Source organism: Lepidochelys olivacea, assembly GCF_965140295.1.
Source record: "Lepidochelys olivacea isolate rLepOli2 genome assembly, chromosome: 2".
NCBI classification, from domain to species: Eukaryota; Metazoa; Chordata; order Testudines; family Cheloniidae; genus Lepidochelys; species Lepidochelys olivacea.
The window spans coordinates 113,545,465-113,561,201 of NC_140412.1; the positions used below are offsets into that span (position 1 = coordinate 113,545,465).

General features: G+C 43.2%; 1 protein-coding gene and 1 long non-coding RNA gene across 3 annotated transcripts in view; one reads left to right on the forward strand and one right to left on the reverse strand.

Annotated features, from left to right (window-relative positions):
• Nucleotides 1–3,738: 3,738 nt before the first annotated feature.
• On the reverse strand, nt 3,739–6,824 carry LOC311516245. Its single transcript, XR_014710368.1, has 3 exons — nt 6,742–6,824; nt 4,992–5,216; nt 3,739–4,128 (listed from the first exon to the last, which is right to left on the reverse strand). It is a non-coding gene; the product is annotated as an uncharacterized lncRNA (long non-coding RNA).
• Nucleotides 5,602–15,737, forward strand: part of GFOD1 (Gfo/Idh/MocA-like oxidoreductase domain containing 1) — a 107,365-nt gene continuing 97,229 nt past the window's right edge. Inside the window, exon 1 of one of the 2 annotated variants that reach the window (XM_084620104.1) lies at nt 5,602–6,767. In XM_084620104.1, the coding sequence (XP_084476230.1) occupies nt 6,515–6,767 (253 nt within the window). In that variant the 5' untranslated portion in view covers nt 5,602–6,514. The remainder of the gene's footprint in view (nt 6,768–15,737) is intronic. The other variant, XM_084620105.1, reaches the window with a different exon arrangement.

The window sequence follows — 15,737 nt, forward strand, 5'->3', positions numbered from 1 at the left end:
CCCTCTTCAACAGCTTTAAAGAGGAGGGGGGAAATGGGCTTTTCAATGTGCCTGGAAGGTTAATAAATCTGGGCTCTGGTGGGCCAAGGGAGGGCAGCAAGTTCCTAAATTAAGCAATAAAAATACCAATATACTACAACAACAACAACAACCCAGCAGAACAAAACCCTGCACTGGAACATGGCTAGTCCTCTTTAAAGAGGCAAATAGATGAAACAAAAGAATGTCATCAGTTCTTCTGCTCCTGGGATTGAGTGTCCATTTAGCTCACTCCTCCTGTGTATTTACAAAAGGTAAAAATGAAATTTGTGCCTACGCTTTTTGAATCGCTGAGGTAGGTAAAGAACAGCAGCACTTCCTGTTGTGAAATGTAACTGATTCTCAGTATTTTGGAAGCCTGGCTTAGCAGGCTGACAACACTGTCCGCTCTTTTATGGAACAAGATTTATTTATTTGGAATGAATTTTGGATCTCTCCTGGCTGCAGTATTTAACATATGTTGCATGTCTGCATTATTTTTTAGAGTTGCTATATTTTCTGCCTACTCCAAAATTTCTCGCCGAAGCATCTGGTCCTGGCCACTTTTAGAAACAGAATACTTGGTTAGATGGACCTCTGGTCTGATCCAGTCTAGCAATTGCTATGCTCCTATATAAAAATGGATTACCACCTAGTTTGACTCTTTTAAACATGTTTTATATGGGATACTTCATAACTCTCAAAAACAAGTTAATTTTATTTTACATATTTTAAAGTGTCTAAAAAAACTCACAATGCCATACGATCTTCTTCCTAAAGCATTTTGACTACAACAGGGTTAAAAAAAGAACTACTTAAGTTCATGGAGGATAGGTCTATCAATGGCAATGAGCCAGGACGGGCAGGGATGTGTCCCTAGCCTCTGTTTGTCAGAAGCTGGGAATGGGCACCGGGGGATGGATCACTTGATGATTACTGGTTCTGTTCATTCCCTCTGGGGCACCTGGCATTGGCTCCTGTTATTCTGACCCAGTATGGCCTTTCTTATGTTCTTAACTTCTTAGCCACAGTGCAAGAAATGCAATGTGATCAATTAAAAACATACTTATTAGCTATATAGCACATTTCATTTATGCACCACTTTACAAACATATAGTACGAGTCATGACATGGTCTAGTGCTTAGGCCCAAAACTAGATTTCAGAATTCAGGGCTTCTATGCTACTGATTTACTATGGCCCTGATTCAGCATGGAGCGTTTGGTGCAACTAAATGGGACTACTCACATGCTTAAAGGTAGGCAGCTGCTTAAATACCTTGCTGAGTTGGGTCCCACATGCTGTCATCTCAGCCGACATTTTCAAGTGTCCACTAATTCTGAGTACTTCATTTTTGGTGGCCAGCTGGGGACAAGCACTTAAAAACTGAGGGCCCCAAAATGAAGAGACACTTTTGAAAATTTTGCACTTACTTTCTCTCTCCCTCAGTTTGTCCATCTGTAAAATGGGGGTAATAATACTTACCCACCATTGTAAAATATTGTGAGATCTATACATAAAACATCATTCTCTGTGTTAAATGGTGTTATTATTCAACCCCTTTTTGTGGACCTGCAGTCCTTTAATGCAGGGCTCCTAGCTGCACAGCATACAAATGCCTGTACAAGGATTATGTCAATGATTGGGGATTTCAGAGTCACCACTGCTTCCCTATAGCGCTACATACTTAAGATGCGTATCTGCTAAAGAATGGCTTCAGACTAATGGAATTGGTATGCTTCAAATGTACATGGACCAGGCTTTAGTGGGGCAGGATCAAGCCCTATCTGAGTCCTCTACTAGCTTATATGGCCTACATTGCTGTAGAGTTCCCTTTTGAACACTGGGCCATTTAATACAATAAATGTTAACACAGCTCTTCCCTTTAAATAAAAGTAGGGGAACTTTGTGAGCTGTCTCAGTGGAAATGCAGTTAAAGAGACCTTGAAATAAAATGTATGCCTCCTGGAAAGAACGAATTCTCAATAGTCTGAGAAACTGCAAAATGTGTTGGAATCTCATATCTATATGTATAAACTTGAGCAGCTCAGCTCATGTACCGTTTCTAGGGCACCATATATGTGTCACTTAATACGGTTTGAGTGGGAGAACCAGACTTGGTCTGAATCACCAAGTTTCCTTATCTCTGAATCACTGTTATCTTCGAGTAAAACAATTGCAGCTCTCAGAGGTACAGAAGCCCAGTCATGATGATCACAAATTGTAAAATCCAGAAGGAACCAACTGGTTTAAAGAAATTTCACAACTGTTTGATGCTTGAGGACCCAGATTTATGTAAAAGGAAATAAGTTAATTCATATTTTAAATTCTGGGATTTGAAAACTATTCTGGTAGCTAGCAAGCTCTGCTTCCTGATATCACAGAAGTTATGTATTGTTCAGCTTTGCTCACTGTTGTTCCAACAGGTGTATTAAAAAGTTGTAGAACTACAGTTATAGAATATAATGGTAGTACAATTGTTGTTAAAATAGACTTTAAATGAACAGATTTTTTTAAGTGCAGAAAGAGACCAAAGAAATTGCTTCAGACTATTAAGGGCCTGACCCAAATCTTTCATTTGACTTCAGTGGGCTTTGGATAGAAATCTAACAGAATATATGTGTAGGAACCTTACATCTTAAAGGTCAACAGAAAGCTTTTACCTGCCAAGAGGTGACTGAGTTCAAAAGACTGCCAGGTTCCTGCATTTCTCTTGCAGCAGCTGATTATTCAGGTGCCCATAACAGTTCCTATCTGCAAACACTGTATGTTTTAGAGAGCCTTTTATACAGAATGCTGAATAAATCTAATACTTCCAAGAGACCTCTTTGAATATAGGTACTGGAAGGTAGGAAGGATTTCTGATTGTACATAGGGTGACCAAACAGCAAATGTGAAAAATCGGGACAGGGGATGGAGAATAAGAGGAGTCTATAGAAGAAAAAGACCCCAAAATCAGGACTGTCCCTATAAAACCAGGACATCTGGTCACTCTAATTGTACGTTCCCTTATGGAAAGTTCCCCTTTCTTTTAGGCTAGTAACCCGCCTTTGCAGTGAGGTCACAGGCTATATCACTCCAATGCCTTCCTACAATTCCCTCCCTGTGCCCAGAAGGACTGACAAGTTCTCCCACAATTCATTGGGAAAGAATCATAGAGTGGGTTGACTTACTGCAGCACAAAGAACCACGGATACGGTCTCAAGAGGCCCAGCAACACACATGGGGGAGCCAGCACAGGAGCACCAATGAGGACACCGTAACTCAGATATGGCTTTGTGGTATGGCTGGACTAGGCTAACTGCAGTGGAGACATATCGTAAGGGTGAGCTTGTTGACAAAGACATGTTAACAAAATAAGAAGTAATGAAATAAAACAACTAGCAAACAAGAAACTTCTCTATAAAAAGCAGGGAATGAGCAGGAAGTACTAACTTTACCGCTCAGTCACTTTCATCCTATCCTTCACCCTTCATCTACAACTACATGTTATCTGTTTAGATTGTAAGCTCTTCACAACAGGGACCTTATCTGCATCTTTGTAAAGTTCCTAGTCCATGTTGGGGGGGGTTTGAAGTAATATAAAATATATAATTAATAAATCATAATTCATGCTCCATTTCCAGTCTATTCCTGTGATTTAGCTACATTCTTGGGTTTATTATTATACACAGACAAGGACAGTAAGACAAAGAAAAATTTCCAAATTACTCATCCCAGGAACATAATCTATAAATAGTTTTGAGCATCTGACTGAGGACCCAATACAACCTTGATATTCTACGGTAAGGTAATGCTGCTGTGGTTATTTGACAAATGGACCTGGATCATGTTTCAATTGTTTTAAGCTCAAATGTATCAGTCTCAGTTTAGTCTGATGGTGCTTAGTTCAAAGATGCAGAGTACATAGCAAGCAAGACTGTTTAACTTGTAGTGATCCTCCAGGCTTCTGTTCTTTTTTTCAGTAAAGAAGTCTTTGCCCCCTCGATGAGGGCAGAAAAAACAGAATCTCCATGCAGCAGCTGATAAAGGGAATGCTTGCTTCTTAATCTTAATTTAATTTTCATATAGTGGTGAGTTGCAAAAATGTCCCTGGCACAACTCCAGGAATCTAAGGTAGAAAAAAATGTTTTCAATTGCATTGCAATGCAATACATAAATGCAAAAGGAAATTAGTGAAGAAACAAGAATAATAAAATGGTTTCTTTAGATGGGTTGCATTGTATAGGGGTTAGCAGAGTGGAGAATAAATTGAAAACCAAGATGACATTGACTGAAATCCCCCTACATGGGGTCAACGAACTTCCTGACCCTGATTTTTCTCTCTCAGGTATGACACCATTGAAACTACATTGACCTCAATGGAGTTACTCTGGATTTACACCAGTGTAAGTGAGCAGCACAGAATTGGGTGAGACATTTTTTGCTCATCCATTCTGCCTGTGGAAGTAGAGGGGGTTTGTCCTGCAAAATCAGTGGATCTCCAGAGATCTGTACAGATCTTGATGAATCAACAGAGGTCAAGCCAATTTGTGCATCTGCAGTGGTTCTTGGCTGGCCCTCCCAGACTACCTCTGGCCCTTTGGCAACACTATCCCTGAGTTGTATATCTCTCAACCTGCCAAGGCCTGATGTGGAACACAATGTGTGATAAACACTCAGAATGAGGGGTCAAAAATATTAATTCAGAAAACTTAAAGTGCTGAACAATTCTTTCCTTTTGTACATATAACTTTCTGTAACCTCAGTTTTCATGATTCCTTATTTCTGATGTAAATAATTTTGAATGATAGAAGTGAGGGGACATCGACATTTCTCTGGGACGCAGGTAACTTTGGAACTAAACTAAGTGATGTCTCTCAAAATGAGGAACATTTAAGAAACATGCTGCCAGGGAATCCACTGCCAGCTGCTATGGCCAGAACCTCTTGTCAGGGGGGAGCTGCATCATGATGGGGTTCACCAATAACTTACCTGGGAGGGCCATGTGGAGCTGATGCGGGTCTAATGCCACACCCAGTGATTTCCCTCCCCTCCAGCACCACTGCCCTCCTACACAAGGAAGATCCCAGTCTTCACAGAGTGTCTCCTGGGATAGGGGAATGCTGGTGCAGGGATGGCACTTCCATCTTTCATAGCTGGATAGCTCTGCTGGACCCTCCTCCCCTGTTTCTACAGAGACTAAGAGGGCAGTAGTACCTGTAGAAAGGAGGAGATGAAAAAGCCAGCTTGGGGGGAATACAAAATGAAAGTTAGTGAAGAAATTTAACTAGTGTATTTTATCTCTCTTACAAACAGTATATTTTACTACTATTGTATTTATATCATTCCCTGCATTTATAGGGCTCCCAGTACCCTGGTGTCTAGGCCCTCTTTACAAGCTTTAAAGTGGGAGCAGTTAGCATTAGCAAAGCAATCTTCTTTTTATGATGATACGCCAGAGAAAACTTGAATGAGAGACATTTAGATGTGTCATTGAAAGATGTGCAGCCAAATCCTTCTTTATTAAAGAGAGAAGCTTAAAAAGCCCCTGCCTTCTAACAGATGCAAAAGAAGAGAGTCTCCCTCCAGACTTGGCAAGTCTGTATATTGGGTCTCAAGCCGAACAATAAGAACAAAAATAGATGGGGGAAGAGTTAAAGTGGAGGGAAGGCTGAGTAAGCTCCTAACAAGCCCTGAGCCCCAAGGGAGAGGGTTGCAGCAGCTGGAGAGTGGGTGGTGAAAGAGGGAGGGAGGGGAGAGGAACTGAGGAAGCCTAGCCTTTCAGGATCTAGGTAGCCCATCCTTCTGCCTGCTTCTATATCCCCCTGCCCCAACTAGTGCCACCAGCCCTCTGCTGCCCCCTGCCAAGGGCATGCCAGCCAATTGGTGCTATTTTTCGATCGCACTGGGAAAGAAACCAGAGTGGTGGCCAATGACATGTGAGCTCTAAAGAGGGCGTTGCAGGAAAGCAGTAGGTGACAGCAAAACTCCTCCTTTTCTCGCAGTGCTCAGGAGTGCTCTGTGGTGAACATGGCAGATGCAGAGTAAGGTTCAGGCTGCTGCCGCCGCCTCGCTCTACAACTTGTTGGCTGCCCCGCAATTTCCCCTGTCGGGGGCTGAAGAGGTAGCCGGCCGGGGAAGAGCCCCCGGGTTCGGGGCTGCGTGTGCGTGTGTGGTGGGGAAGAGAGGCGCGCTGGGCTGTGTGATGATCCGAGTATGGAGGGCGAGCAGGGGGGAGCAGCGGGGGCCGCTGCGTTGCTGCTGAGCCGCTCCGGGAGCCGCGGGGCGCAGCAGGGACCAGCTGCCAGGCGGCGTGCCAGCCACTGCTGCTGGGCTCGGGGGCGGCGTGTCCCCCTTCCCAGGGCTGCGGCGGCGGCGGCGGCGCTGGGCTGGGTCTGATCGCTCCTTGCAGGGCCGCTGGCTGCCGCGGCGCTTCGCAGCTCCGCGCCCTTCCTCGGCGCGCGGCGGGCAGGGGCGGAGGGCGCCGAGCCGGCCAGGGGCAGGGAGCTGCAGCCATGCTGCCCGGGGTGGGGGTGTTCGGCACCAGCCTCACCGCCCGGGTCATCATCCCGCTGCTGAAGGACGAGGGCTTCTCGGTCAAAGCGATTTGGGGCCGGACCCAGGAGGAGGCGGAGGAGCTGGCCAAGGAGATGAGCGTCCCCTTCTACACCAGCCGGATAGACGAGGTCTTGCTGCACCAGGACGTGGACCTGGTCTGCATCAACCTGCCGCCCCCGCTCACCAGGCAGATCGCGGTGAAAACCCTGGGTGAGTGAGTCCCACCCAGACGCCCTTTCCTCCCTGCGCGCACTGGGAAGCGTCTCCTTCCCCCTCCGCCTAGGGCTGCTCGGGAAGCATCTCCGGGGGTCGGGGGAGCATGTGCGGGATCCCCATGGCTGGGGATGGGAGGAGCATCTGTGGCCACCCATTGAACGTGTGGAGGTCTCCCCGCGGAGCTTTTCCCTGTGCGTAAATAAACCAGTCAGTCACTCCAAGGAGAGGGGGGGTGTGTGTGAGAGAGAGCTGGGTTGTGTGAGTGTCCTGTAGGAAGCCCTGCTGGGGAGGTGCAGTTATTGAAGCACTGTTTGTGGTATTTTAGGGTTACTGAAACTGCCTGAGGTGATTTAGTTGCTAAAAAGTGGGATTATGAAAGCTGTCACGGTCTTTAAGATTTGGATACATGGATTTTGAGATATCATCAGTCGTTTGTATCAGACACCTCGTTAAGGCAACATACTGGAAGTTTTTAGGTTTCAGAGTAACAGCCGTGTTAGTCTGTATTGGCAAAAAGAAAAGGAGGACTTGTGGCACCTTAGAGACTAACCAATTTATTTGAGCATAAGCTTTGGTGAGCTACAGCTCAGTGTTTCCCATCTCTCTTTTTTCCCAGTGTTGAAAGAGTTCACTTTTAAATGCTTGATGTCGGGACTAGTTACTCTGCAACATTTTGGGTAGAGCCCTACCAAATTCACAGTCCTTTTGGGTCAATTTCAGGGCCATAGGAGTTTAAAATTTTTTAGTTTCATGATTTCAGCTATTTCAATCTGAAATTTCACAATGTTGTAATTATAGGGGTCCCGACCCAAAAAGGAGTTGCAGGGGGGTTGCAAGGTTATTGTAGGTACCGCTATCCTTACTTCTGCGCTGATGCTGGCAGTGGTGCTGACTTCAGAGCTGAGCCCCCAGCAAACAGCCACTGCTCTCCAGCCTCCCAGCTCTGAAGGCAGCACAGAAGTAAGGGTGGCAATACTGCGGCCCCTCTAAAATAACCTTGTGACCTCCTGCAACGCCCTTTTGGGGCAGGACCTCCAATTTGAGAAATGCTGGTCTTCCCCCGTGAAACATCACACACAAAGAAAGGACTGAAAAATAGGCATACTGTACACTTATAAAAATAATCTTTGGATTTAATTATACTTTAACACATGTAAAAACTGTGACCTAAATTCTGCTTTAATTTACACTAGTGGAAAACTGATTTACCCCATTTACTTCGTGTCGGGTAACCAGATAGTAAGTGTGAAAAATTGGGACAGGGAGTGGGGGGTAATAGGCACCTATATAAAACAAAGCCCCAAATATCAGGATTTTCCCCATAAAATCAGGACAGCTGATCACCCTAACTTCATGGCCTCCAATGTAAAGTATTTGTTTTTCTATCAAGGTTGACTTTAGTGGAGTTACTCTCAGATTTACACCAGTGTCACTGGAATCAGACTTTGGCCCTCTAAATTTAAATGAGGAAATGTAAATTAGGGGAAATGTGTTGAGTCATCTTTGTAACTGACAAAGGTATGTTGAGGTGGCTATTTAGTTTCTTTCTGCAGTTCTGTGGGCTGATGGCCATGGCTATGTATTGCATCATAGTAGCAAAAATTGCAGTATTACATTGCTACTAGAAAGCATAGTAATACTAAGATATCATTAGTGATGTTAGTGTCGATGGGCATTTTCAGTCTTTAAAGGAAGAATTGAGAACCAGCTCTAAAAAACTTTAGTTCTCTATTCACAGGCCAGGTATAGTGCAAGCATCTGCAGTGCAAGCTTTGCCACAGTGTTTTAATATCTCTGATCAGAAATAGTTCTTGTCTTTGGGTAAAAGAACCCAATCATTTTTTATAGCAAATCTTTGACTTTTTTCTAGACTGCATATTATTTATGCTTTGCCTGTCAAAGTATGTGTTAATGGTTTTATAATGTAGATCTAAATGACCCAGAGAATTTAAATTACCATGGAGTTAAAAAGACAATGTCAAGGTTTTAGACCTCAAATTTGATCTAATATAAAATTGCTAGAATTTGACTGGGAAAGTCCTGCAAATTCTGAATATCCCCCTGCCCTCCCGCAGTCCTCCTTAACGTACTACTCCTTTACTAAGACCTTTCTCTTACCGCCTGTGCTTGGGTGTACCATGTCTCTATGTTCAACCCCACAGAACAAAATGGGATTCCACACAGGCACTGGGGGGTGGAGGAGTGGGGGTGAAGAGAGAGGGGGGTCTGTTGCAGGATCAGAATCTATGAAATCAAAAAGAAAAACAGTAGTTTTGAGTGAACATCATGTTTTGTTCATCTTACGATATGTGTATGTATGTAGCAGCAGTTAACTGGAAAACATTATTTCCAGACCTGTGGTGAAATTATTAATGATGTTGGTTTGCCAAAATAAATTCAGGCTACATTTTCAAAAAGGAAATGATGTTTTCACATTACTGATGGATAGTACCTCTCCCACTCCCATCTGTCTATGGTCAACTTGCCCTTCACTATTTGTAGGTATTATTTTTGTATTGCAATTGCAGTGAAATAGGTAAGAAAGAAAAATGAGAAAGGGTGCCTACATAAGAGATCCGAGCATGATATAAGGTTCTGGTGTAACTGACAAACCCTGGTGGTCGGGATACAACCTGGGACCTCTGAAGCTAAAAGCATGAGCTAAGGCTGTAGCAGACTCATTAAGTGCTACATGGTCTCAGTGCCACTAGAGAGGACAGAACACCACACCCAGGAAGTGTGTGGGTTACACTGGCATGCAATCTAAAATGTAAATATTAAAAACATTATTTACAGAAATATTTTTATCTATTAGCACTTCCTTCCCTCACTCTTTTCAAAGTGATCTCTTCGAGAGCAGTTTGATTTTAAACTCAGGCATTAGTTCTGCAAAAATGAACATCTTTGTGGATTCAAATACTGTAAAATGGCTTAGAAAGTGATGACTTTCTTTGAGTCATTGGAATCTCAATTTTTGGAAGGTGGAGTGTACTATTTCTGAAATAAGAAGGTCCATAAATCTTTCCTAAGCCGGTGAAATGTGTTCAAACTTCCACCTCTGCTCAGGGTACCAATGTAGCCTGATGGAAATTGTCAGCCACTGTGACAAAGAAAGTAAATGGGTCTTATCTCTTCTTTACTTTTCCATTTGTTTGTTTCTCTCTTCATGCTTCACTTCCGGCTGCAAGAAACATTTGTATTGCAAGGTAGTCACTGATAGGACTTAGTGATACCTAAGAGTTTAACTTGGTGAATTAGTCTGTAACAAGGACTGAAAACAAACACTGCTGTCCTGGATTATGGCAGTAAAGCCGGAGGGACATAGGAGTTTCTCCAGTATTATTCTATACAGAAATCCATTCTACTATCCTGTTGCTGCTGGAGCTCTGTACTATGCCTTTAGGGGAGAACACCTTTCTTTTACTCATAGCAATAGTTTGTCATGAAACATGGACCTTTCACCTGCAATAGTAAGTTGTTTTGTTTTCAGTATGAAATGCTTTGTTATTAAAAATTAAAAGCTTGGGGAACCAGATGGCAGAAAGCGTTGGTTACACAGTATTTCACTGTCACCTCTAGGGACCTTTTACACTGGGAATTTACCGCACTTTCCCCACTGCTGCTCTTTTTCTGATACAGGTCCTTGAAGATAGCTCTGGTGTAGATGGGTGTGGGTGTCCTTACAGCTGTGCTGCTTAACCCCGGTTTAGACAACACAGTGATAAAAATTCTTGTGCCCTATCTTTACCATGCTTCACCATTTTGACCTGCAGGTGGAATTGCTCCTTGAGCTAGACTAATGGCAGGCAAAAGGCTAGTGCAGCCCAGGCCTGAGATGGTTCAGAGCCAGCCTGCTTTGGAAAGAGACAAAAAGTTGTTTTAAATCCAGGGCTGTTCAGTGACCCTTGTGAAATGAGTTGGTGGTCTGAGTCCAGTTTCTATGTGGAAAAAAATAATCAAACTCCATGGGTCTTGGTTCCTATATGTAAAATGGGGATAGTAAAACCGCTTCTGTCTGCCTTGTCTGTTTAAATCATAGGGTCTTGTGGGCAGGGACTGTCCCTTGCTCTTTGCTTGTACACACCTTGCACAATGGAAACCCAGTGTTAGTTGGGGCCTCTGGACATTAGGATAATACAAATACCAAATAAAGAAAAGAAAAGGAGTACTTGTGGCACCTTAGAGACTAACCAATTTATTTGAGCATGAGCTTTCGTGAGCTACAGCTCACTTCATCGGATGCATTCACAATTGGTTTCCCTCTTGAAGAAAGATAGATCAAGGCTTGAATGGCCATGAAGGCCCATTCTCGTATTTAATATGAACTCTGTTCTTTCTCACTGGTCTTGGCAGGCTTGGGGCACTTGCGCCAACTTGTTTTCATGTTCTTTTTCCATGAGCTGGAAGTAATTTTCTCTTCCTCTACCTGCCTACAACTGCAATATGAATGCACCCTGGGTATAACACTGGTGCTAATGTAGGTTTAGGAGAGGTGGGGCAGAGCAAGTCTAGACAGAAAGACAATGTGCTTTCAGAACTCGTTAGCATTCAGCACTAGAAGAGTTACCGGTACTGGCAACATGATTTTATCCCTCTGGAAAAAGTTCTAACTTTCCGCACAGTTAAAAATTGTCAATACATGAATTCTGACAATGTATTAAATATGATATTCCTCAGTCCTTCCCTGAAACTGTTGTATAGTATTACTGTGTGCTGCTAAACAGCTGCTGCATGACAGCCACTAATGTACCTGAGGTGGTTCCTGGGAAATCCTTGTGAAAATGTCACCTGTAAATTTAAAGGAGAGTTGGGATCATTTATCTGTCTCTGCTGGAATTCCCCCACTGTGTGTGTGCTGCTAAACCATTCCTGCCAGGGCTCATGTAAATGCTTCTAAGGAGCAAATGTTTTGCCTTTGGTCTAGTGTCAGATATTTTTGAAATATGTCACTGAGGGTTACCCTCAGCTCCTCTGATAAGGACTTTGCCTCCTCTCTCATTTCACATTATGCAGATTAAACACTCTGCTATGCTCTAAATATTTACAGTATATTTTTCAGGAATATAGTCTAAACATTATTAAACATTTATACTGCAGTAGCACCTAGAGGCCAGCCAGGTCAGGACCTCATTCTGGTACCAAAATATTGGCAGCACGTCTACCCCAGAAGTAGAGGTAACGTCAGTGGTAGTGAAGTGATTCATGAATCTAATCTATAATTAATTTGCACCTTCCTTTATACCCATTTAACCCTGTTAAGCAATTGAATAGTTGTAACTGTGGTAGAACTTGATCCATTGTCTGTAAAAAGGTTTGGAGTCCTTTGGGATGAGAAGCTCTATTAAGGCAAACAGCATAATTATTTATTAATAGCAATGTAATATCTGTCCTGCTATAGTCAGTATAAATGTGGCCCAGCAGCAAGGACACTGAGTAGAATATCTTGTGCTTGGTAAATAGATGACTTTGCAGAATATTAAACTTGAGTTATGTCAATCATATGACAAATGAAAAAGTTAGATAAAAAGCAATCCACCTTTAAACAGCACAGTCAGGGGTAGTTGTGAGGGGTACCCATTTTGCACAAGCCACCTACTAGGAAATCAAAACAAACAATACATTGGCCATCAGCTGTACATACTCAATACCAGTTGAACAAACAATGTGTATTACAGGAAAAGGTAACCAACTCTTTTAGTGATATGTGGTCCAATCATGAAGCCCTTCCAACTCCATCATTATTCCAGCAAACCTCCTACTGGAATATGGCAGGATTGTGCCTGTGATCTTGTCAAGGTGCTGATTTACTCAGGGAAAATACTACTGTATATGATCCAGATACAATATAAATCAGTAGCTACAGTCATAAGTTCATAACAACAATGGTAGTCCTGGCTTGTGCTTGAACACCAACAACAATAACCCACTCTCCTTTGTGTCCTCTCCATCCTGTCCCTCCAATTATGGATACTTCTCTGGATTTCCCACATTGTCCTGTTTTCTCTGAATTTGTCTTTGACATTGTCTACATTACAAAATTTTAGGGGGGAAGTTCCCATTGGTGCTGCTAGCAGTTCAGTTGCTCTAGGAGGAGCAGCACTAGTGGGAATTCTAGAGTAGACAAGGTTTTGACCTCCTCCACTGTCTGACTCACTTGTTGGTAAAAACATGGGAAGTTGTTGGAGACTTCTCTACACTAGAGAATTACACCAGTTATAATGGAAGCAGTTGTATTAAACCAATTTAAGTACAGTTAACTGAGTCCACTCTGGCCATGCTGAATTACTTGGAGTTGATGCAGTTTTGTCCAAACTAGTACTGCTACAAACCATTTAATTTGCCGTGCCCTCTTGGTACCTATCCCACAATTCCTGGTTTAGCTCCCAGAATTCCAGAGAACATAAGAACATCTTACGTTCTGATAATATATATTATTAATATGATATATATTTATATGCTAGCCAGCATATATTAGTCAAGAAATGTAACAGAGGATCAGGCCCAAAGTGTTTTACAAGTGTTTTACTAGGACGTGAGATAAATTCTTAGAACAATAAATTTCTCTCATGTAGATAACATATAGCATCGTCCCCTCCCCCCCATCATCACTACCACTGGGGTAGCTGAGCAAAGTTACTACCACCTGTGCTATTTTTTCCAAAATTTTCAATATAGTCAAGGTCGTTGGGTATGACTTCACTGCAAAGTGAAGGTATGGTTGTAGCACAGCTTGGCTTACCCATGCTATCTTTAGTCTGGCTAGAACAGGTAACTGTAGTAGTGAAGACATGGTGATATGGGATTCAGCATAGGCTAGCTACTGGAGTACATACCCAGGTGCCTAGTGGGCTTGTAATAGGGTGACTGGCCGAAGTACAAGTTTATGCCACCAGGCCTTCATTACTATTGTTACTGTACTAGCTAGATTAAAGGTAGGGCAGGTGTGCATACTCAGCCTATAAGCACACCTGTGCTTGCAGTGAAGGCCTTCTCTGTACACTAGCACTTTTTGCATCATTGGTCTAGCATTAGTCCAGTTCCACAGTGGCAGTTAGCAACCGTGGCAGTACTAATGTAGACAGGGATAGACATTTTCCCCCATCGTCATTACCACTGGCAGAACTTCATTGGTTGTAGATCAGTGGCATGAAAAGTCTTAATGCAGATGCATCTGGGAGCCTTGTCTACACTAGGGAATCTTTTCAACACATTCCCACTGTCACAGTTCAGGGCAGCTCACCTGTATTTCCCCCTCGCAGTCCAAGCAAGCAACCCACTCTAGGCTCCCAGCTCCCCTGCCATCACTTCTCTTGAGTGGAGACCTGTCTCTCTCTCTCACTCCTGATTAATCAGTCCAGTGTCTGAGCTTTGCTTTCTCTTCAGTGTCTATGAACAGTTTAATTGCCCACCGTTATAAATGACCATACAGCCCTTTCTAAGCAAGCACATTTATTCTTAAAGTGAAAGCATTAGACAGAAAACATATAACAATAAAAGAACCTACACACATGCTAATAAGCTTACCAGAAATCACCTCCCCAACTCCAACAGGGGCTCTGTTAGAAGTCAGTACTTCAAATCACACCAAGGAGTTTTTCCTATGGTTACAAGTTCATAACAGCCTCAGTTCAGAACAAGCACACCCATGCATAGGTTAGTCTTTCCTTGAAACAGCCTGGGCCTTTGATCTTCAGAGTCTAGGAACAGATAATCAGAAGACAATGGTCCCTTCCTTAAGCTGTAATGTCTAAAGCCTGGGTTTTCCTGTAACCAGGGAGGGGTGGAATTTGCACTCACCTCCCCCTAGGTATTTCCCAGGAAATCCACTTCGCACATAGTATCCCAAAAGACCTTTCTTCTCTGTCACATTGTTCAACAGAGTCCTTTGATCATCCAGGCCCACAATAATACATAAACTTTGCATTGAATACAATGGACTCCAAAGATCCTTCAACCTAATTCAACAAGATTTTTCCAGGATATTGCCACATCTGTCACACCCACCATTGCTAACACTGGGTTAGCAGCACTGGAAGCCATAGGGCTCGTCTACACTGGCAATGCTAAAGTGCTGCCATGGAAGTGCTTTAACGTGGCTTGTGTGGTCGCGGCGCAGCTCTGGGAGAGAGGTCTCTCAGTGCTGTAAAAAACCACCTCCACAAGGGGCGTAGCTCCCAGCGCTGGTGCACTGTCTACACTGGCTGAAACTTGCTGTGCTCGGAGGGGTGGGGGGGGTGTTTTTTCACACCCCGGAGCGAGAAAGTTGCAGCGCTGTAAATTGCCAGTGTAGACAAGCCCATAGTTTAGCTGGCTCTCTGACTTGTTCTGAGTGGGTTTATTTGACATGGTGCTGAAAATGGCTACTAGAGCCAGATAGCACCATTGGGAGCCCCAGTGCAGATGGATAATAGAGACTCAACTGAACTGATGCTAACTCTGGTATCTTACAAACCATTTTTACCTTAGTGTGGACAAGGCTTTAGGAATCACGGGAAACAGTGATTAGCTAAATTGGGGCAAATCATGACTTGCCCTTGTCTACACGTAGGGCCCCTGATGATGATCTGCACCAGTTCCTGAATCAGGTAATATTGTGCATAGACAAGGCCTTCCACTGTAAGCTCTTTAGGCAGGGATCTCCTTTATCTGCACGTCTTCTACGAGTTTGAGCACATGGTCAGCACTAAGCAAAATAAATAGCAACAATACATATAATGCACTTTTAGTTTGTAAATCCTTTTTCATACAAGCTGTATCTCAAAGTGTTATATTAGTCAGTACTATTAAAATTATAACAGAGGTTGTTCTTAGTTCTGTTATTCAACAAATCCCAAGGCTCTGTTTACACACAAACTACATTGGCATAGTTAAAGCAGCACAATCCTAATCATGGGGGGAGGGATAGTTCAGTGGTTTGAGCATTGGCTTGCTAAACCCAGGGTTGTGAGTTCAATCCTTGAGGGG